The sequence below is a fragment of the Maylandia zebra genome, linkage group LG5 (genome assembly GCF_041146795.1).
Source record: "Maylandia zebra isolate NMK-2024a linkage group LG5, Mzebra_GT3a, whole genome shotgun sequence".
NCBI lineage: Eukaryota > Metazoa > Chordata > Actinopteri > Cichliformes > Cichlidae > Maylandia > Maylandia zebra.
This window is the reverse complement of record NC_135171.1, coordinates 33,172,191-33,193,855: the sequence shown is the minus strand read 5'-3', so window position 1 is coordinate 33,193,855 and position 21,665 is coordinate 33,172,191. Positions and strand designations below refer to the sequence as shown.

The window sequence follows — 21,665 nt, the reverse complement described above, 5'->3', positions numbered from 1 at the left end:
TGTGCTGGACAAACAAGTCCAGCCCACGGAGGCCCCACTCAGAGCTTGCAGCACCCTCAATGATCTGTTGCTAACATTTTCGTGCCAAATACCACATCACATTTTCAGGGGTCTAGAAGAGTCCATGCCGTGGCAGGTCAGGGCTGTTTTGGTATCACAATAGTAGCTGGTTGAAATTATTTAAAGTTCAATCAGATATTTAACACATGAATTATAGATACAGATAAATTTGTGATTTATAAACTTCTGTTTATTGGCTGACAAAAAGCTTTTTCATGCAAACCCAAAAGTCAACTGCCGCTTTGCTGAAGCATTTTGTTTTCTTTTAACAAGAAAAGGCTAAAATTCAGTGTTATTTTAAGGTCATAGGGATATAGTATAAATATGTACCCGAGAGCTGGCTAGCCATCCTCCGTAGAGTGACTGAAGATGAGCGGATCTGAACTTCTCCACTGTCGAGAAATATCAGGCCATCTGTCACATATTTCAACTCGGAGTCTCGCATCTTCCCCAGAGGGTTTTTGATGGTGAAGTTCTCCACATATTTCTCCAGAGGGTCATCAAGAGAGCCAATCTTCCCGTCCTCCCACAGCTTGTACAGCATCAGCGTTGGAAAAAGTTTTGATAAACTTGCAATTCTAAAAGAGAGATAACAAAGCAATATGATAGCTAAGGTTGAAAAGGTTTTTTTAATCACACACTGAGGCATATTGTTTGTATTCCTCCTTGGTTTCCTTTTCCCTTCCCTAGCTTATATTCAGGTTTTCTTGTTTTTTTTTTAAGATAGCGACACTAAACATTCCCCCAGGATGAACATGCAATAACTGCTATATTCTGCATTTGCTGCAGTATCACCCATCCATCCATTTTCTTCTGCTTATCCAATTCAGGGCTGTGGGGGAGCTGGTGCCAATCCCAGTTATCAAATTCAGTTTATTACTGAGTGAAATTTATATGGATTGTTACTATTAAAGCAGCTATTCAGGTGTGGATTTAGCTTATTATTCTTTGTTCTTTTTTGCTGAAACTGCCTGTGTAGAAGGCTTTTCTAAGCTTTGAGGCGAATAACTAAGGCAAATACTAACGAGAGTGCAGGATGCATTTTATTGACAGGGTAGGGTAAACAGGGTAACCTAGAGGGTTATCTAGGCAACTGGAGACTGGAATTTTTGCAAGCAGCCAACCATCAACCACAAAGTGATGTGCCATGAGCAAATCACTCCTTGTGTGGATAAGGAGTGACTAAACTTTTTTTTCCAAAATGTTGAGCTATCCTTTCAAAAACCGACTGATCAGTCCAAGCTGTGCACAGAAGTTTGAATTTTGAATTCATTTACACTGATATGTGGGTTTGGGATTTTATTTAATAAATTCCTGAAATGAATTTGCAATTTAAAGTATATTCTGACTGAGATGTTTTAATGACTTTGGTCATACTGATAATAATATAATAAAATAGTTGGTTTAAATAGTTAATAGTTTAAGAAAATCTAACTGTTAATTAAACAAACTATACTTCAAAGTACACTAATACAAATTTATCCAGTCAGTGAAGTGGTGTTAAAGCCAAAACAGCCTGTTGAAAAAATTTAAATTCTCCATATTTGGGGCTTATTTCCTTGAACCTCATACCTAAAAACAAAACAACAAACAAAAAAAATAAAAAATAAAGTGCCAAAATACATAAAGTGCAAAACATAATTGGAGAAAACAGGGGCTCAAAGAAAAAGGAAATCTGTCCCTTCAGGCAGATGCTGCCAAAGGTACAAAATCTTCTTCAGCACCATGATCATAGCCAAATAATGGTGATGGACACAGTGTGCAAGAGCAGCAGAGGGAGAAAGCAAGATGACAGCGAGTTATGAAGGAGAGAAAAGTGATAAAGCACCCATTTATCTACTGGAAATCTACACTATTTATTATAGATTTTTTATTATTAATGTATAAGGAAGATTTAATGTTGTAATTGAGGTTGACCTCTTATGTAGAGTCCTTGGAACCTTTTTGAAATTCTTGGCATTCTTTTTAAGGATTCATTCAAGGAATTTGCAGCATTCTTTCAGACTTACCCTTTGTTATCTCTCTGGAGTACACAGAGAGATAACAAAGGGTAAGGTAAGGTAATTATTTTAGGAGTAGAGTATAACATTTTCTAATGCTGTATTCTGAAATTATTTATTATGTGTCCTCTGTTGTAATCTCCTTTGATTCATGAAGTAGTCCAGTAATTCCACTGGTAGTAGGATATTCAGTGCAGTATTATGTTGGTGAGACAACAACATTTTCAGTGGCATTATTTTAGTTATTTTTTCTCATATCCATCCCCAACTATCACTGTTTGTTTAGACCAAACTCGTCCTCAAATCTGAACAACTGAAAAAAGGTCAATTTTTTTAACCATCTTTTATTTTTCTTTCCAGTTTTTCTTCTTTGATTTTAGTTTGCCCTTGTGCTTTATCACGTATCTTTTTTTCTTGGGTCTCTTCAGTAAACCAGTGCATCTGTCACGGGCTGGGTCTGTGACCCAGCATTTTGAGTTCAGTTTTTATTTTTGACGTATGTTATTGAAGATATGTTAAATTCTGGTTGTTGCTATAATTAATTAGGATCTGATTTTCCTTGTACTTTGCTATTCATTGTTTATGTTAAGTTAATTTAGATATTACATCCTAAATTGCTCTGTTTTAGTTCTTTGCTTTTTAGAGCCATTTGTGTGTTCGCCCCCTGTGGTTAGGCCTTTCTTGTTGGTTCATATCTTAAGCTGTCATATTTCATGTCTGTGTGGTTCATATTGTCAACCATGTTTCTTGTCTGCGTCCCGTCCCGTCATGTTTCCTGTTTATTTTTAAAGTCTTGTTTCCATGTTCTATGTGCTTAGTTTACACTTTCCCTATCGTGTCATTATGATTTATTGTGCCGGCTGTTTCCTCATGTGTTTCCACTTCCCATGATCACCCCTTGTGTGTACTTAGTCTGTGTGTTTCCCTTCAGTCTTTGTCGGATCGTGCTATTTTTCCCATGTCAAGTCACAGTTCAAAGATCATAGTTAATGTCATAGTTCACAGTCATAGTAGTCACCGTCATCATAGCTTCCTTGTTAGTTCATAGCCTTAGTCTTAGCACCATAGTTGATTCATAGTTTTCTTTGTGAAGTCAGAGTTTCTCAGTCTTTTTGGGCTCTAGTTTGTTTTCACTTTCTTTTATGTTCCACGTATATTAGCCTGAAATAAAGGCTCGCCTTTTGTTGGAACAGTCTGTCTCCTTGCCTGTGTCTGCTCCTGGGTCCTCCTCACACACTCCACGGCGGTGCAATCTATATACGTCTTTTTCTCAGTAACTTTTGCATTGCTATATATGATCACACTCCTACCTCCATTCTACACTGTCCGTGCTACGCATTCACTGAGGTAGTTCACAGTGTGAGCCCCATTTTTTCTTGGTGTCACCCATAAAAACAAACAAACAACCAAATATTTTTTTTATTAAAAAATAATTTTTATTTAATTTAATTTAATATGATTAACTTATCAAACTTCTTTAGAAAACGCATGAAGTTGTGTGCAAAAGACCAACTGAGATTTATTACATGCAGGTCGGAGTTACGCATTTTTCTTCACACTATCTAAGCTGTCACAGAAACTCTGATTTCCACTGGTGACTGCCGTGCCAAATCTAAAGCACTGCCTGTCGAGCTACAGATTGCACTGTCTGTGGTGTCATTTTAGGAAGACGGCGTCTTCAGCTTTGATTAGTCGCACTGTGGCTTATTTTGTACCACCTGATTACCGTTGCATCTGTGTTTTCACTCATTTCTACTTGATCACTGATCTTTTTGTACACTCTCAACTTTAAGACATCTTGCAATTAGAGTTTTTTCACATCTTTTGGTATTTCGTTTCAATGTGGGTTAATTTTTTGAAACTGTGGATAGAAGAAGTCCACAAAACTGAAGAGCAATTTGGCTCAGTGGAAAGCATGGGTGTACACTGATTTTAAATACATTTCTGGTAATTCATTAGAAAATAAACTGTACTTGTGTATTCGACTAGCTCTTAGTATTTTTCTAACTGAGTGATAACTAAAAATTGGGCTTTGTTATGTAAATAAAGAGAAAACTTCTTAAGTGTGAGACAATAACCTTTTATCATGTAATGATTTTTCTAGCATTGGGTTTTTAAGAGAAAGACTGCTTTACAAACTTGAACACTGGGGTTTCAGATTACAGCATGTATTGGGCAAAGAGGGTCTGATGAAAGACCTTTGACATTTCTATAGTTAAAACGAAGGACGCCAGCTTAGCAACTTAAAGTCCGATTTGGAGGCTTTCATTGATTGACTCATCTGTCTTTCTCAAATCCTCCAGCTTTATACCTCTTTAAAGCAATAAGTGAGGTAACATTTCTAAGGTCTTTTTCATGGTTCGACTATTTCTTTTTGAGGTAAGTGTTAGAGTCCAATTTTAGATACACTGGCATTCTGGAAAATGGTCAATTACTTTAGTTAAACCTGACAAATTGTGACCACCTTTGGATGAAATCCCAAGAGGATAAATTGTGATAGCTTTGGAAGTAGATCTTCGCATCATCCTTAGCTGTTAATGCCAATTTTGAAGGTTCTCCCCTTGTGGGTTCTCTCAGGGTACTCCAGCTTCATAGTCCAAAGATTATTGCTTATCAAATTAATTGGTTACTCTGTGAGTTAGCGCTGTGATAAACTGACAGCCTGTCCAGGATTCACCCTGTGTCTCCACCTATGACAGTTGGGGATATGCCCCATCTTCCCCTCATAAGTGGTTAAGAAAATGGGTGGATTGAAGTTAGCTAATCATCTCATCTGATTAGCTGCTTTTACTACTAAGTACAGCTGAATTAAGCATTCTAAAAGTGCTGTAAAACTTTAACTTCTCACCCTCAGCACTGGCATAGATATTAAACAGGTCTGATGAAAAACGTTCAAGTAAAATAAATAATAATAATAATAATAATACATTTTATTTAAATAGCGCCTTTCAAAGCACCCAAGGACACTGTACAACAGATAAAAACTGGAAATATACACAATGATAAAAATAGAAGATAAAAGTTAAAACATACAGAAATTTAAGAATAGGCAATTTTAAACAGATGAGTTTTGAGGGTGGACTTAAAAAGAGAGAATGAACTAATATTTCTGAGGTCCGGGGGTAGGGAATTCCAAAGTCGAGGGGCAGAGCAGCTAAAGGCCCTCCCTCCCATTGTGATCAGACGAGCAGAGGGAACAGAGAGAGAAAGAGAAGATGAAGATCTGAGGCAGCGGGATGGGAGCTTCATCTGTAATAAGTCAGAGAGGTACGGTGGAGAGAGAGAATGAATAGCCTTGAATGTATACAGAATTATTTTAAAATGGATGCGAAATTTGACCGGGAGCCAGTGAAGTTGCTTCAGGATTGGGGAGATGTGGTGGGTAGAAGAAGTCCTAGTAATAATACGGGCAGCAGAGTTCTGGACACGTTGGAGCTTGTTGATAGATTTTTGTGTAAGGCCAAATAATAATGAGTTGCAGTAGTCAATTCTAGAGATAACAAGATTATGGATGAGAATGGCGGTGGCGTGAGGTGTGAGGAAGGGGCGGAGGCGATTAATGTTACGGAGTTGGAAATATGCTGCACGTGTAATATTATTGATATGTGAGTTAAAAGATAATGTGCTATCGAGAATGACACCCAAGCTTTTCACAGAGGGAGAGATAGGGACCAGCGAGTTATTGATGGTGAGAGAGAAATTGTTAATTCTGGATAGCAGTCGTTTAGTGCCAACCAGAAGAAGTTCCGATTTATTGCTGTTGAGTTTAAGAAAGTTGGAGGAGAACCAAGAATTAAGTTCAGCTAGACAGAGGATGAGGGAGGGTGGAGGAAGAGTAGAGTCAGGTTTGGTAGAGAGATAGAGCTGGGTGTCATCGGCGTAGCAGTGGAACTGAATATTATATTTACGAAAAATATGTCCGAGTGGAAGAAGGTAGATGATGAAAAGAAAGGGCCCGAGGACAGATCCCTGGGGCACCCCAGTGGATAAAGGAGAAAGCTGAGAAGTGAAGGATTTTAATTGAATGAACTGAGTGCGGTCAGATAGGTATGATTTAAACCAGGCTAGTGGAGTGTGAGAGAGACCAATAGAAGCTAATCTGCTAAGGAGAATGGGATGAGAGATGGTGTCAAAAGCTGCACTCAGATCAAGAAGGATAAGGATGGAGAGGAGACCAGAATCAGCTGCTATAAGAAGGTCGTTTGTTATTTTTATAAGAGCAGTTTCAGTGCTATGTAGAGGACGAAAGCCAGACTGGAACTGTTCGTAAAGGTTATTATCAGTTAGGTGAAGATGGACTTGTGAAGCAACTATTTTTTCAAGGATTTTTGAGAGAAATGGTAGATTGGAGATAGGACGAAAATTATTAAAGTTGTTGGGATCTAGACCAGTTTTTTTCAGAATTGGGGTAATAGCAGCAACTTTGAAGGAAGCAGGAACAGTTCCAGTGGTGAGTGAAGAGTGAATAATAGCAGATATGAGGGGAAGGAGAGGGAGTAAGCAGGCTTTGACGAGGACAGTGGGGATAGGATCGAGCTGGCAGGTAGAAGGCTTTGATTTATGGATGAGATCAGCAATATCAGCTAAGGATGGAAGTTGAAAAACAGAGAGGAAGTGAGAAGGGGGAGAAGTTAGGACAGAGAAGCTACATTGAGCATTAGGGTCCAGGTCTAAGTGTATTTTATGAATTTTATCAATAAAGAATAGCATTAGAGCATCACAGAAGTTAGATGAATAGAGATGAGCAGGGAGAGAATCAGGTGGCCTGTTAAAAGAGTTGAATAGTGAGAAAAGGGTCTTGGTAGAGTTCTCACTTGAGCAGACAATAGCAGAGTAATAAGCAGATGTGGTTTGACTAATACATTCCTGGTAAAACAGAACGTGGTTATTAAACATATCCTTATGAATAGTAAGGCCAGTTTTCTTATAGAGACGTTCAAGCTGTCGGCCTTTAGCTTTCAGTAGCCGGAGTTCAGGGGTGTACCAGGGTGCAGAGCGAGAAAAAAGTACAGTTCTGTTTTTTTGTGGAGCCAGGGAATTTAGAATACTACTAAGGCTATGATTATAAAAAAGTACCAGGTCCTCTTGAATAGCTAAGTTGTTAGAAGACAAGCAGCTAGAAAAAGCAGAGGAAAGGATATCAAGATTTATATTCTTGATATTCCGGAAAGAGATAATACGGGGATTGTTAATTACAGAGAGGGTCATGTGAACATTAAAGGAGAGAAGTAGATGGTCCGAAATTAGCAGTTCGTCAGCTGTACAGATGGAGGGGGTAAGTCCAGAACAGCAGACTAGGTCCAAAGTGTGGCCCTTAATGTGGGTAGGGAAGTTTATGTACTGTTTAAGGCTGAAGCTATCAAGGCAGGATAGAAGGTCCTTGGTAAGAGGATGGTCGCAGTTATCCACGTGAACGTTAAAGTCACCCAGCAATATTATATTAGGGGAGACAGTAGCTAGATTGGTCAGCAGATCGGCAAAGTCACTGATAAAAACAGAATTAAATTAAATAAATAAATAAGTACAATTAATGCTCCAGAACACAAAGTAATGGTCTAGAAACAGAAATGAATGAATTGCATGTGTAGTGCATGATCACAAACTGCTTGTGTTTGCATGGATAACAAGAGGAGATGTTTCCACTGAAATAGAAAATTATTTGATTAAAAACACAAAAGAAACAAAGAAAATCATGAAAATCTGATCTGCTGCATTTTTTGACTTTGAACATTGTTAGAAGTTATAAATTTTGATCTCATTTCACTTAACCTCTTGAGCTAGTGTGGACTGTCATGACACTGATACTATCCAGATGTGTGCTGGCTGAATTGTTTGGTAACATGATCTAGCCCTCCACCTGTTACCCAGGTAGCAGCAGTGGGTGCATCAAGGGTCAGCACCATAGAAGGCATCCACAACAGGTAAACTAAATCAGACATTTACAGGCAGCAGCCAGTTCCAATAAATAGGCATTCGGCAATCAGCAGCTGGAACTAACAGGCTGCAAGAAACCAATCGAGCAAACTCCTAAAAAGCTTAACGAGCACAAAAGAACGATGTGGTTGTGTGTGTGTGTGTGTGTGTGTGGGGGGGGGGGGGGGGGGGGGGATCTTGGAGCCACTGACAACTAGGAACTAGTGTTTTGAAGTGATGTAGTCAGGTTAAGAGAACTGGAGGGAAAGCCCGAGGACATCTGGCAAACAGCTGCAAGGCAGGTCTGCGGAAACATGAGCAGCGGGCCTGTTGCCAGCAGAGCTGCAGACTGTGACATTAATAGTGGAAGCAGTTGCACTTAACATTTTAGTAACAAAAGATGGCATCAGCTGTTTGGCAATAGATCAGACAGAGGTCATGCCTTCTGAATTATAAATGTGAGACTTTCAATGAGCTTGAAGGAAGTTCACATTTGAAAACACATACATTTGTTATCTCTGATTCCAAGACTCTTGGACTCATTGTATAATACTCATTGTATTATAGTTTAGAGCTAAATAAACAAACTATAATGATATTAGATTTAAAGATGCTTTCACATTTGACCTTCAGACACTTTTTGATGATTCATGTGGGACTGGAAATACTGCTTATATATTGTGTGCGGCAGGCAAACACGTGATGCACACACTCGACTGCTATATCGGTTGCTGTATTCACACATTTGACATGGACTCTGTATAGGGGAGCTGGTTAGGGTAAAGAGTGGCTAATGCCTGATCTGACATTTGCACCTCTGTCGGGTAACTCCCAGAAAAGGTCGGGGCTGCAGTGCCTGTGTGAAAACAGCTTAATTTAGTTTTGGTTTTAAGAGGATTTCTATAAAGGACCTGCTCCAGCTGCTGCTCCAAGAATATATAATTGAACAGGTAATGTACACCTCATTATCATTATGTCATTATTTTTTGTGGACCAGGGAAGACTATTCTTTTCACCAGCTGTTATGAATATTTCCTTATATTTTCAATATTTTCTTCTTTAACCCTTGTGTGGTGTTCGTATTTTTGTTACTCAGCCAGTGTTCATGGGTCTGGTGGACCCGCTAGAGTTTTGGCTTTCCAAATTAACACTATCAAACAATTTTATGTTAAATTACTCAACAGATGTTTACTTCATCCCAATTACAAGACATATGAACAGCAAACATGGTTGATTTTTTCCCTTTACCTTTGTTAGATCACATTTATGAATTAATGTGCTTCTCGTTTTTCTTTTATATAAAATGTTATAAATAAATCAGTTATAATCAAGTGGAGTGAGTGGAAAGACACAACACATTTACACGTGAAAAAATAATTAATTGTTTAATTTTTCTTTTGAAAAAAACTGAACACGGGTCTCACAGACCCGAACACCATACAAGGGTTAATCAAGCAGTTTAATGAAGTTTGGACTTTTATAGACAGGATCATAAGACCTATGAATGAGCTTTAAGGCACTCACCTGTAGATTGTGTACTCATTTGTTGGTCCTGAGTGAGGGTCGCTGGCATTCCGCTTTCCAAAGTTGCCTGTCCACAAAACAGTGTCATTTAGGATTACGATGGCCGACAAGGCAGGAAGGCTGATAGGGTTGATGGTCTGCCGAAGCAAAACGTCCACCTGGGTGAGACACAGCAAGAAGTGAGTAGTTAGTTCCAAAATATTTCCAGTTAATGAACTTCTTATTCTTTGCTTCATGTTAGAACTTTATTTTAAAGATACGAAGGTGGCATCTATCTATCTATTAGGGGTGCAACAATACTCGTATCGATATTGAACCGTTCGATACAGTGCTTTCGGTTCGGTAGGCATTTGTATCGAACAATACATTTTTTAAAATTTATTTTATCAACTTTTCTTCTGACGATGTTGTCTGTGTTGAGAGCTCAGTGGATCTGCCTTCGACTACTCCGCCTAGGCTGCACTGTCGAGGGCAGATCCACTGAGCGCAGCACAAGCTAGCAAGACAGAAGCTAAGCTCGTTGCAACATGGCAACTGCCTCAACGCTACCCGAAATTGAACCTCCCCCACCCTCATTCAGATCTGGCGTTTGGAACTATCTTGGTTTTCATGTGAAGCATGACCCTGATGGTAAGCGCGTCATGGACAAAAGTAAAACAGTATGTCAGATGTGCCACGCAGTGCGTTAGCGCAGTTAGCTTTTTAACGTGTTGACACCGTCCAGGCCCACACACTGGGGTAACTCGTTAACGGAGATTTGCCGCGTTATGGCGTTAACGTCATTTTAATGAGATCAATGCTGACAGCACTAGTGAGAACACAACGAATATGAAAGCACATTTATGCCGACATCATCCTAGTGCAAAGACAAGTGGAAGCAGACAAAAACAAGCACGCATGCTACAAACTTTACCCGAGTCATTTAGACAGCCGTTAGCACATGATTCTCCTTATGGGGACCTGATATGATATGCTGCTGAGAGTATACCCCAGAAGAAGCGTATGGTATAGCTATCTTACTACAATAATTAGGAGAAATGACTGAATTTGATTACTACACTACATTAGTATGTACAGGTGAGAGGGTGGCAATGTTAGCACAAGAACATTTTCAATGTAATCAGATCAAATGTTCACATGTCTTTTATCCATTTTCTGTTTGGCTTTGGTGGCTGCTGAGATTACAGTAAAAGAAGCTTTTCTCAAATGATAGAAAATACAAACTAAAGTGTAAATGGCAATCATCTGCTCCACCTTAGATTTACCAGACTTTATGCTCATTTCAGTTTATTTCTGTGGTTACTGCAGTTATGTTCATCCACTACATTGCATTCCCAAATTCTCTAGTGGGTGCTACAGTGCAACCTCCTGGCTACAGTAACACAACCTTTTGCTCAGACAGACTCTCAGATTTTTCATCCACTATGTCTTTAATCTCCCTCTGTCAACTGAACCGACATTTGGTGTTAAGGATTACCGGCCAGCCTGTAAATTTACTCCGACTTAAATGGACATGCTGGAAAAGCGCCTGCAGATTTAAGTCTGTGGTCTGTGCATGACATCACCTTTTCCAATGCTTCTTTTAGACTGGGGATAGGATGCTCCAGAGGTAGAGGCTCTGGGAAACGGGGACACATCATCTCTGATTTGGCACTGCGACCCATTCCTTCATCTGGGTGGTATAGACAGTACAAGGGGAAAAGAGAAATAAAGAGCAGAGGGAGAGGGTAGACTACTGGAATCACCACTTGATACTGTCAGACAGGGCAAGTATAATGTAGTCTAAGTGAGCTGGTGGTTCAATAATTCTCTGCTTTTTTTAATGAACCTTATAGGATCCAATTTCACAAAACGTGCGATACATAACTCTTTCATCAAAAAGCATGTGACCGCGTCATGCATTAATGTAATATTTTAATGGATTTATTATTTCCCTTTTAATTCTAAAGAGCTGATTTCTTTCAAAAGACCTTTCCCATTACTATCCTCTTTATTGATGTAGAATCACATTACATATCTTGTGCTGGGTTTGCTTTACTGCATTAAAGTTCTTAGCTTACCTTACCTGAAGCCGCTTTCTGAGATTTTGAACTTGCAATGATGCTACAAATGCTCCCACTAAGAAAGCTACTGGTACATCTCATAATTACAAGATAAAGATCATACAATTATGAGATTGTTTTATCTCATAATTAAGAGATCTGTATATCTTGAGTGTCTCATTTTTGCATTCACATCAGATAAGAAAGAGGCATTTAGTGGATGTACATAAGGAGCTGACTGTAACTGGATAGCACACTGAGGACCTGCTTGTCAAATGATTAATTTGGCTGTAACCAAGTGCATATTAATCATTTGTCCAGAAAGAAAGCACAGTGAAGATTTAAAAAAAAGCTTCTCCAGTTGCTTTTTAGACAGTTTTAAGGCAAACTGTCTAAGGCAAGACTTGAGTGACTCAAATCACATCAAACACATTTCAGAAGTATAATACTTTTGTGCAATTTGTGTGAAAAATCATATCATGATTTATTTCAACTCTAAAGAGAGTGCTTGAAATCTCAAATAATCCACAGCTCACAGTCTGGAGGCTAATTGCAATATTTAGCCTGACCTAAATAACTATAAAAAAAAAAAAAAAAAGCCTGTATAAAATCCCTAAATTGTGACTTTTTTTATTTGCATCTGTGTTATAATTAATATAATGTTAATCAATATAAATGTGCTTTGTTTGAGGTTTTTATTCACCGGACACCAATCACGTGCTCTCACCTGGCTGGACTTTTGGCATCTGATATTGCCAGAAGAAGCATCCTGTCATCACCAGTGACAATATGAGGAAGAACACCAAACCCAGCTGGGTCCATTTCACCTTCATCCTGCTGGTTTTAGTTTGTCCTTCGAATTTAACAGCAGCAGCAGCAGCAGCAGCAGCAGGAGGAGCAACAGCAGGGGTTGGCTTATGCACAGACAGACAAGGCACACATGAACACAGTAAGTTGGCACTGAATGTGTCAGTTTGTTATCTTACACCGTCAAATTTACACAGCTTCTCATGTTTTTGGAGTCTCACACATAGGGACAAGATATTGTCTTTAACACTGACTTCAGTTGTACAACAAGTGAGAAATCCTTTGGTTAATATGTAAGTGTTTCCTGTTGCAGTTCACAGTACTCACCACCTGATGCTTCACAGGTCAGAGCAGGATTACCAGTGACACAGAAATCTTCTTAGCACACAATCAACATCCTAAACATCTACTCAGATTGATTCTGCTATGTAAGCAATCCCTACACCCCTAAGACAGTAAATGGTATCCAGCAGAGGTTTTCCTGAGCAGGAGAAAGGCACAGACACGGACTCCCATCTCTGACTTCTCACTCACTGCGCTGTAATTCTGGGCCATCGGTGTTCCGTCCGTCACAATTCAATTTCCTCTCCTGCAGCCACAGGCTGTCGACATCATAATCCCCAGATTTACTCAACCAAAGCAGCCAGGGAAATCTTAATCCCTAATCCCAGTGAAGCAATGCACTTCAGTCTAGCTTCGTCTTGTGGAGCCCACCACCGAGTCACAAGAGCTTACAATGATGGCACCCAGTCAGCAAGAACAAGTAGAGATTGGGTGTTAGGGTATGACTTTTAGCCACAGCATAAGTTGAAAAGTACACTCACTTGGCACAGGAAATTTGGGTCAGCTAGGTTAAGGAATGAAAGAAAATTTGGGGCACTGAGGGGAAAGTACAGTAGATGACCAAGGATATTACGCACTGGAATAACAATAATAATAATAATAACAACAATAATAATAATAATAATAACAACGTATATAACATTTTAAAACACACAGTTTTAAAGTGCTTCAAAGTTTGGATAAAAAACAACAACAACATTCCACATTAAAAAGTAGTGTACATATTTATACATGTGAACACAGTCTTTCATGCATACACCGTCCTTTACACATATATTAGGAGAACAAAAGGCTACAGACAACGGGCAGCAGCCTTTAAAACAAACCACAGATTCATTTGATCTGATAAACTGAGGACGTCTGTTTCAAAGTTTAGGTGCTAGAAATTCAAAAGTCTCTTTTAAAATATGAGCGTGAAACACTGAAGCAAAGACAAGGACACAACTGAACCAATTTAAGCGAGTCTGGAGAAAAGGAGTCTCTTTTCCAATAGTTTTATTTTTTATTTTGTTTTGCGGCTTTTTGAGATTTAGGTCTTTTTCTTTTTTACAGTACTATTCGATAGTTTATGCACTTTTTAATTAGTTGAAGATTGGAAACTTTGGGTTTTAGGGCCATTGTGTGGTCAGCTTAGGCTACGTTCACACTGCAGGTCTTAATGCTCAATTCCGATTTTTTGATCAAATCTGATTTTTTTGTCTGCTCGGACTTCACGTTTCCCAATTTTTGCCTCAAGTTATTTTGTTATTTACATAATAATGTAGATAACCTAATAATTATCCTTATTGCTGTTTTAGAGAGGAGCGGTGCTTCAAAGGATAGTTGCAGATTTCTGTCAGAATCTGCAGATTATGCAGTACAAATAAAATGTTAACGTTTCTCCAACGTTGTCTTCCCAGCAGTTTCACCGGCTGGCCAGGAAGCGTTCGCGATGTCTTCTCGGGCGCTTCTCCGGCGCTGATAATTGGCGTCTGTCTTGTGTCACTGACGTAAAAGACTGATTTAATGCGACTTGACCGTTCACACAGCAGTCGCTTTCTGAAACATCGGATATGTATCGAATTCAGTACCACATACGAAAGTGACCCAGATCGGATTTGAAAATATCGGATTTGTGCCGTTCACACTGTCATACCATGATCGGATATGGGTCGCATAGGGTCAAAAAAATCGGATTTGATGCGCTTTCGCCTGCAGTGTGAATGTAGCCTTAGACTCCTACCTTTTTAAGGCCAGGCCCCCAGGCTCTTATAGTTTCAGTGATTTTTGTTTTGTTAATATAAGTTTATACAGTGAATGTGGCCTCCTCTTTATGTGGTCTTAAACAACAGCTGTCTCTAACTTCTGTATCTATTTAAAACAATGCTGAGATTCCCAAAAAATTCCACATGTCTATTTCATTCAAGATCCAGTATATTAAGGTACCCTTTAAACATGTTTTAAGCTCTATAAATAATTTAGCACTTTTGTGATTATCTATCTCCGCATTCTACCTAATTAAATAATTTAAAAAGTTAATATCAAAATATTATTTGTTTCAAATGTTTCCCTACTGATTACAATGTGTGTCCTATTTCACTGAACTGTTTTCCTACTTATTGTACTGGTCCATCATTGGATGCGAACAAGTTGTAATGTCACAAACTCCTGCTGGTACATGCCCTTGTTCAGGGTGAACTCGCATTTAATATTATGGTAAAGCTGAGCTTTAAGTGAAGAAAGCACATTTCTGCATGCAGCAGGAAATCATTATAAACATTTTGAAATATTAATTTAATTCTGTGCATCCTGCTCCAGGAAGCGTAACAGTATCCAGTTCCATTAGACAGGGCATGAAAGGAACAGCAAAGAAAAAGCACAATTTACCCTAATGTGAAACTCACTGAACTCATTGAAGAAGTGTAGAAAAGGAAATGCTTTTAATTCAGAGGTCTCACTTTTGAATTCTCACAAAGCACAAAGACTTCTGAGTTGGAAAAGTAACAGAGGCCTTTGATTCAAAGTAAAGTCTCTGGCAGAGTTAAAAAAGGAGGCACTGTCTGACTAGAAAACGCTTCAGCAAGGTCCAACAACAACAACAGCAGAGAGCCATTTATTCACAAAGCCATTACACAAGTGCATCTATTTTTAGTATAAATAATTAAATGAATACTAACTCTGAGGCCTCATCAAATTTAGTAAGCCTTCAGTTACTTAGAATCCAGTTTGTAAATGGTCCGTTTTTCATACTAATAGTTGTTTCTAAACAGAGTAAATTATGGTGATAAGAAATTCAAATTTGTTCTCTTCTTCTTTTTGATTTCATCATATCTGGCTTCACTGTTTGCATTTAAAAAAAATGACCCAAAGTGATGATGGTGCCAAAAGATTTTTTTTTTCTTTATTTATGGCCGTTAATTAAAACATCTCCCACGGCATTTGGAGAGATTTGCTGTGTATAGGGAAAAGTGCAAGAAAAGTGTGAAGATTTATCTGTAAAATGTTCTTAATTTACTTAAAAAGTTACAGTACAAAGATCACACTGGAAATTTGATCTAGCTACGTCGGTTCTTGTGAGAAGTTTACATAAAGATATAATGTTTTTTCTTTTTTTTGAAGAGAAAATAACTGTGTTTCTATCCATCACTCAGAGCAACTCTTTAGTCCTGTTATTAATGGCTAAAATGGATTTTCCTAAGCACAGTAATGTATTTTGATGATTATAGGTATGATGGAGGGATGTGAAAAAAATTGAAGTGTGAAAGGAAGCTGTGTCTGATCTGGTTGCATAACCTGTCATAGCCAGTGAGTACAGCAGCTGGCCCATTTTACCAGGAAACACATATTTTTCTAACCACCAGAGCATTAACACTCACAGTAGGGTAATGGGTTTTTACAGAACACACAGATATTATATGTGTTTGCCAGTTAGGTTCTGGATGTGTTTGTGTGTGAAGGTTGTGTGTTGTGTTCAAGGTGGCTGCTTTTACCTGTGCTTGAACCCCATCCACAGAGGTTTCTATGAGAACTTTACTCCCTGACTTGCCCATGGTTTTACTGCACCAGCTGTTATATGAAGAAAAATAAACAGAAAAAATCAATTAGTGCTTCTGCGCAGAGCCTGCGTTCTTTGCTGTATTACTGTAAAGTGAAATATTTTTGTAGTTTTCAGTATAGATGAGGAAGGGGAAGTGACGCAACATTAAGGGTATCAATAGCCTTTGTGCTATGGATGAGCCACAGATTTAAAAAAGCAAAACAAAACAACAACTTCACCAATAACAGCTGTAAAATGTAAGTGTGGAGCAAAGCTTGAGTGCAAGACAGTAAATTTATTACAATAGCTCAGAGCTGGAGAAGGAAACTAAGACCTGCAACATCATGAATAAACATTTGAGAATCAGATGACCTTTTGCTGCAAAAGCTCAAAAAGCCGATGAATTTACCAATGAACAAATAATCAGTCAAAATTTATGAAATAGACAAGAGTTTAAAAAGGAAGTGTTAATCACTGATGACCTGGAATGACCTACTTTGTTCCAAGTATTACTTGAATAGTGTTCTATCCATGATATATATATAGTGTATATCTCACAAATGTCAACACTAAAAGGTGAGGTGATCTGTCATCACAGAGAGGGGTGAGATGAGATCAGACTCTCATTGAATGAAGTCATATATTGCACCTGGTTGTGCTATCTATAAAATAAAGTGACTTGAGAGCAGTCCTGTAATAAACTGTCCAGAGTGTGTCTGGTTTAAGAGAACTGGGATTGGCTGGATTCAGAATTGAGACAGAAGTTTAAAGTCTACTTGTTTCTACTTGTCAGCCACACTGACCATGTGCTGTGTTTGCAGTTCTGAGAAAAAAATAACAGGCAAACTCCGAGTTCTGACATCAGCAAGGCATAAGGTTACAAGGATTGAGACCCTGGGATTGAGGAGCGTGTGTCTATAATAACACTGACTGAATGCACACTTACCAATACAATCCAGCCCAATTTATAAATTTATTCCATCAAAATATTGAATTTAAATGTTGTTTATATTTTTCCCCAGACAATGCAGATAGCTACTTGGATCAAGAAAACAGCAGCAAAAGGTGCAGCTTTGAATCCAGCTTTGATAGTACAAATTGCTGCTGGCTTACAAGTAAAGGTAAATGTCAGTGCAGGGTACTGCATTCAATCAAATCATGGAGTAAAGTTTAAACTGCTCTTCCCCACTCTCAAGTGGGGAGCATGTTATCTAAAGGTTCAGTGTATGTTGCGGCTGAGAGAAAGGAGAGAGGCTGATTACTCTGAAGTGCTTTGAGTAACTTACCACTTCCAATTTCAGTAAGCGTATACTATGTCTTTATTGTACAACTTTTATAAGGGCCTAAATCATTGACTACAACACAAACATTTACAAAAGCAAAACTAAGGTTTTTTTCTTTCTTTTTAAACAGAATCTGTTGATTAATTTTTTTAAATTATATATATATATATATATATATATATATATATATATATATATATATATATATATATATATATATATATGATTGATGTTTCCACAAAGTTATTCCAATTTTAATGTGATGTCATAGCTACATATATACACATACATGTATTGAGATAGTGCTTACTGGAGATTCCTGTGTTTTTCTTTATGTTACACGCTTGCCATTCGACTAAATGTCTTCAGGTCAGTCAAGGATTTTCTGCCTTTGTTCAAAAGCAAGAAGAAGAAAAAAGAAAAGAAAAAAAGCACATCAGTACCAGAAAACACGAGAGCTGATCATAACAAGGCAGGATATACAATAACATTGTTGTTTCTTGTTGAGCCCTGAGTTTAGTGCTAAAATAAAATTCAAGCGTCTGCTGATTAATAAACTAGGGTGACACGTGAGGGGGAGGACTTCTGCATCTCAGTCATCAACTTGGATTACTGAATATTTATTGCATGGATGTTGCTTTCTGGCAAAAATGATTTACTGATATTGAATGTGACTGTAAGGTCACTCAGTCAGTCTAGAGAATTACACTGGATTATGCATGTTTACCTTTAATCCTGTTGCAAAGAAGCACACAAAAAAAGATTGTAGTTTGCCCTTCGTCTGTTGGTCTCCAAACCAATTAAAACTAAATCAGATATTCAGTGCAGGGCTAAAACATGAGCTGGCAGTTGGGTCGGTGTACCAGGGGTAATAAGCTGAAATTACTCACTGCTTACAGAGCAGCTATATGTGTTGATGAGGCTGCATCGTTTCAGCAGTGTCATTAGTCTGATATCAGAATTGATGGTTCGGTTGTTGAAAAAAAAAAAGCTTCTGCTGATGCAATAAAAAAAGAAAAAAAAGAAACATAGCTTGTTTCAGAATTGCAAAGCTGTTTCGAAGTGCTGCTGTGCCTTGGTAATGCTAACATGCCAATATGGTATATATTTACACAGTCTGTACCATTACCATTGCTGTGTATGGGCTGTCATCTTCTCCACAATGACTTTGTAGGGTTTGCTACATGGACTTATCAGGAAATAGAATAGAATAGCCTTTATTGTCATTGTACAGAGTACAACGAAATTGGAGTGCCACTCCCTTGGTGCAAGTTTCAATAATAAATATAAATGTAAAATATAAAAAGTACAAAAAAAAAAACAATCGTAAGTACTCAAACAATAGTATGTACAATATATACTATGGAACGCCAGGACTGCCATAATGAATTAATTAAATACACCATTAAATAATTAATTAAATGTGGCAATAATTAATTAAAATTGGAATTAATTAATTAAATAAATAGTTATGACACATGTAATTAATTAATTATTGACACATTTAATTAATTATTTATGTATTTCACATTTTAATTAATTATTGACACATTTAATTAATTATTTATGTATTTCACATTTTAATTAATTATTGACACATTTAATTAATTATTGACACATTTAATTAATTATTTAATGATATATTTATTTATTTCATTTTGGCAGTCCTGGCGCCTGGCTCTCATCATGAAATAATTTTATCTGTCAGCCTCACCCATCAAACTCAGGGGGCGGGGTTAACGCTGATCGAGTCAAAACCATTGCTTTGGCCTGGTGGCCATTGTTTCTAGCACACAACAACCGGCATGTGGAAGCTAACAGAACTGAGCTTTGAAAAACCCTGTTTGTGTGTCACCAAATACCGTTTTAATATTTTTTTAGCCGAGAATGTAGTGGTTTAATCTTCATGGTCGGTTTGTCAAGATACAGCCTCTTTGCAAAAGTGTTTCGATGATTTCGGAGATGTCTGCCCAGTCTCACGGCAAAGCGTGGGATAGACCCGCTCGCCTCGCAAGCAATCCCACCGACAAAGCGCAGGCCCCGGTACACAGCTGTAGTAACCCCCGCTGACTTCTTTTACTGAGGTTATATTTATCGGTGTTTTATTTCCTGATGTTCTTATGTGTCCTACGTGTTTCAGTCGCCAATTCTGAATTATAACTAACATTAAAAACATGTTTAAGGAGGAGAGAGAGCAAATAAATCTGTTTAACATCTGATCTTTGGGTTTTTGTTCAGTAATCAGCGTGACCTGTGTATAAACGCATAAAAGAGATAACGTTGGTGTTTCCGTCATGTAGTAACTGCTGGCTTTAACTGTACAAAGGTTGTTCGACACTATGAAACACATACAGACTTCATGATGTTCGGCTAATATTTTTATTGTGAATATTAATCATGCTGACCTCGCTCTGTACACCACGCAGCGAGGTCAGCATGTCCACGATATCCTCAGCTCCATGAGTTAACACAAAGTTTCCCACCTGACTATCTAACTTCCAACTATTCCAGAGACGTGAAAATATACAGCATAAAGAAAAGTGTAAGAGACTCAGCAGCAGATTAGAATAACAGTTATACATTTAATAAATCACCAAATGAATCCAAGAAACGAGCAAACCTGTTCCGACAATTTGAGTTTGTATTCCCTCAGCTGCAGACTCGCTGCTGTTTAAATGTTTGAAAAGGAAGATTAGATATAAACAAACGTCAAACATAGACTCAGTCTGCCTTCACATTTGATATGAGGCCAGCACGTATAGTGGCCTCAGCAGGCTATTACTGAAATACACGTGCTATATCATAAACTATGATATAAATAGGGAGGTCCTATTAACATGTTTCGTTTTAAAGGACACCTTCCTGCCTTTAGTCTCATTCATGAGCAGTATTAGTTTTCTTCTAACATCCAGAAGTCTGCACAATGTGTTTCATAGTTTGTAACAAGCCTTTGACAGGTAAACATAACATGACCGAAAAAGCAAAAAAAAAAAAAAAAAAGAGAGAGAGAGTTGACATAAGAAGAGAAAATGCTCTCAATTATGGAGACAGGCAAATGGTTCATTTATGTTTGATGTGTGTTTATTCCTCCCTAAATATCGTCGGTGAAGTTTGCCATGCACGTCAGATTTTCCTGCGCATTTTTATACCTCTGCCAACAGAGAGAGAAAAAAATCACATTCTAACAGACAGCTGGTGCTTAGAATACAGTTGAATAACTATTAAAAAACAGATGATATTTAGATGATAGTTCAGTCTAACACATGTGCCAGTGAACCATTAAACGTCTGTGAAATTATGCAGTTATGAAACGTAACTTTAACCTCAGCCAAACCTATTTGCTCAGTTGTAAATAAAACAGCGAAGTAAACGTGACCCAACAGACAGAACCTGAGTGAATGAAGTCCAGCGTTTAACCACTGAGAGCTAAAACTCAGCTGAGGTTTGAAAGCTGTGTGCCGGTGATTGGACATCAGCCGCTGATGAAGCTGTTCGCCTATAAAGTGCTCTGTAAGGAAACAAGCTCCAGCAGCTCTGCGCTCGGGGAAAACACTATATTTACTTATCTTGTGCAGAAAAATGCGCTGACATTGCTTTATATCGAGCACCGGCTGCCCAGTTAAACTGTGACTATCACCAGGTAACGTAGGCGTGTTTCTTGAATTAGCAGCAGGTGTTAAACAGCTGACAGATGAGGAGGAGGATGCATGCAGGTAAACTGAGGGTCTGTTGAGCTGATCGCTGGTTTCGTGAGAAAAATGTCAGCTCGTTCTTTATGTTACAGAAGCACAGAGACACAAGACCAGGCGGAAAGAGACGATCGTTCGGTGAAAATGAGAATCTGCGAATGCAACATGTGGAACACGGAGAGTGGAATATGTAAACAAACCGGTTAACGTAACCCCCTCGGTGCACTCTGCATGCTAATTGTTAGCAGAGCTAGTGAAATCTCTGAAAACATCTGAGCACTTTTGCAAACATATTCTATGTTGACAACCTGACCAGACATACGGCGCGACATTCGCGGCTAAAACACTGTTAAAAGTGTAGCTGGTGACAGAAAAACGGGGTATTTTAAAACTACACCACCACCATTGCTGCTTGTGATTTGATCTGCATTCTGGGATACCTGGCTGCCCCAAGTCTACACAAGCAATCGATTATCTAGGATCGACCT

At 38.3% G+C, this 21,665-nt stretch overlaps 1 protein-coding gene across 5 annotated transcripts in view; it reads right to left on the bottom strand.

The window, feature by feature from the left end:
• Positions 1 to 21,665, bottom strand: part of lactbl1b (lactamase, beta-like 1b) — a 38,374-nt gene that overhangs the window by 5,073 nt on the left and 11,636 nt on the right. For 2 of the 5 annotated variants that reach the window (XM_012918093.3, XM_012918092.3), the window contains 6 exons: positions 17,799 to 17,877; positions 16,159 to 16,234; positions 12,267 to 12,453; positions 11,063 to 11,169; positions 9,498 to 9,655; positions 391 to 638 (listed from right to left, as the gene is read on the bottom strand). In XM_012918093.3, coding sequence (XP_012773547.3) covers positions 391 to 638; positions 9,498 to 9,655; positions 11,063 to 11,169; positions 12,267 to 12,453; positions 16,159 to 16,218 — 760 coding nt within the window. In that variant the 5' untranslated portion in view covers positions 16,219 to 16,234; positions 17,799 to 17,877. Of the gene's footprint in view, positions 1 to 390; positions 639 to 9,497; positions 9,656 to 11,062; positions 11,170 to 12,266; positions 12,454 to 12,673; positions 16,235 to 17,777; positions 17,878 to 21,665 lie in introns of all 5 variants that reach the window. The other 3 variants (XM_076884238.1, XM_012918096.4, XM_012918095.3) reach the window with 3 other exon arrangements.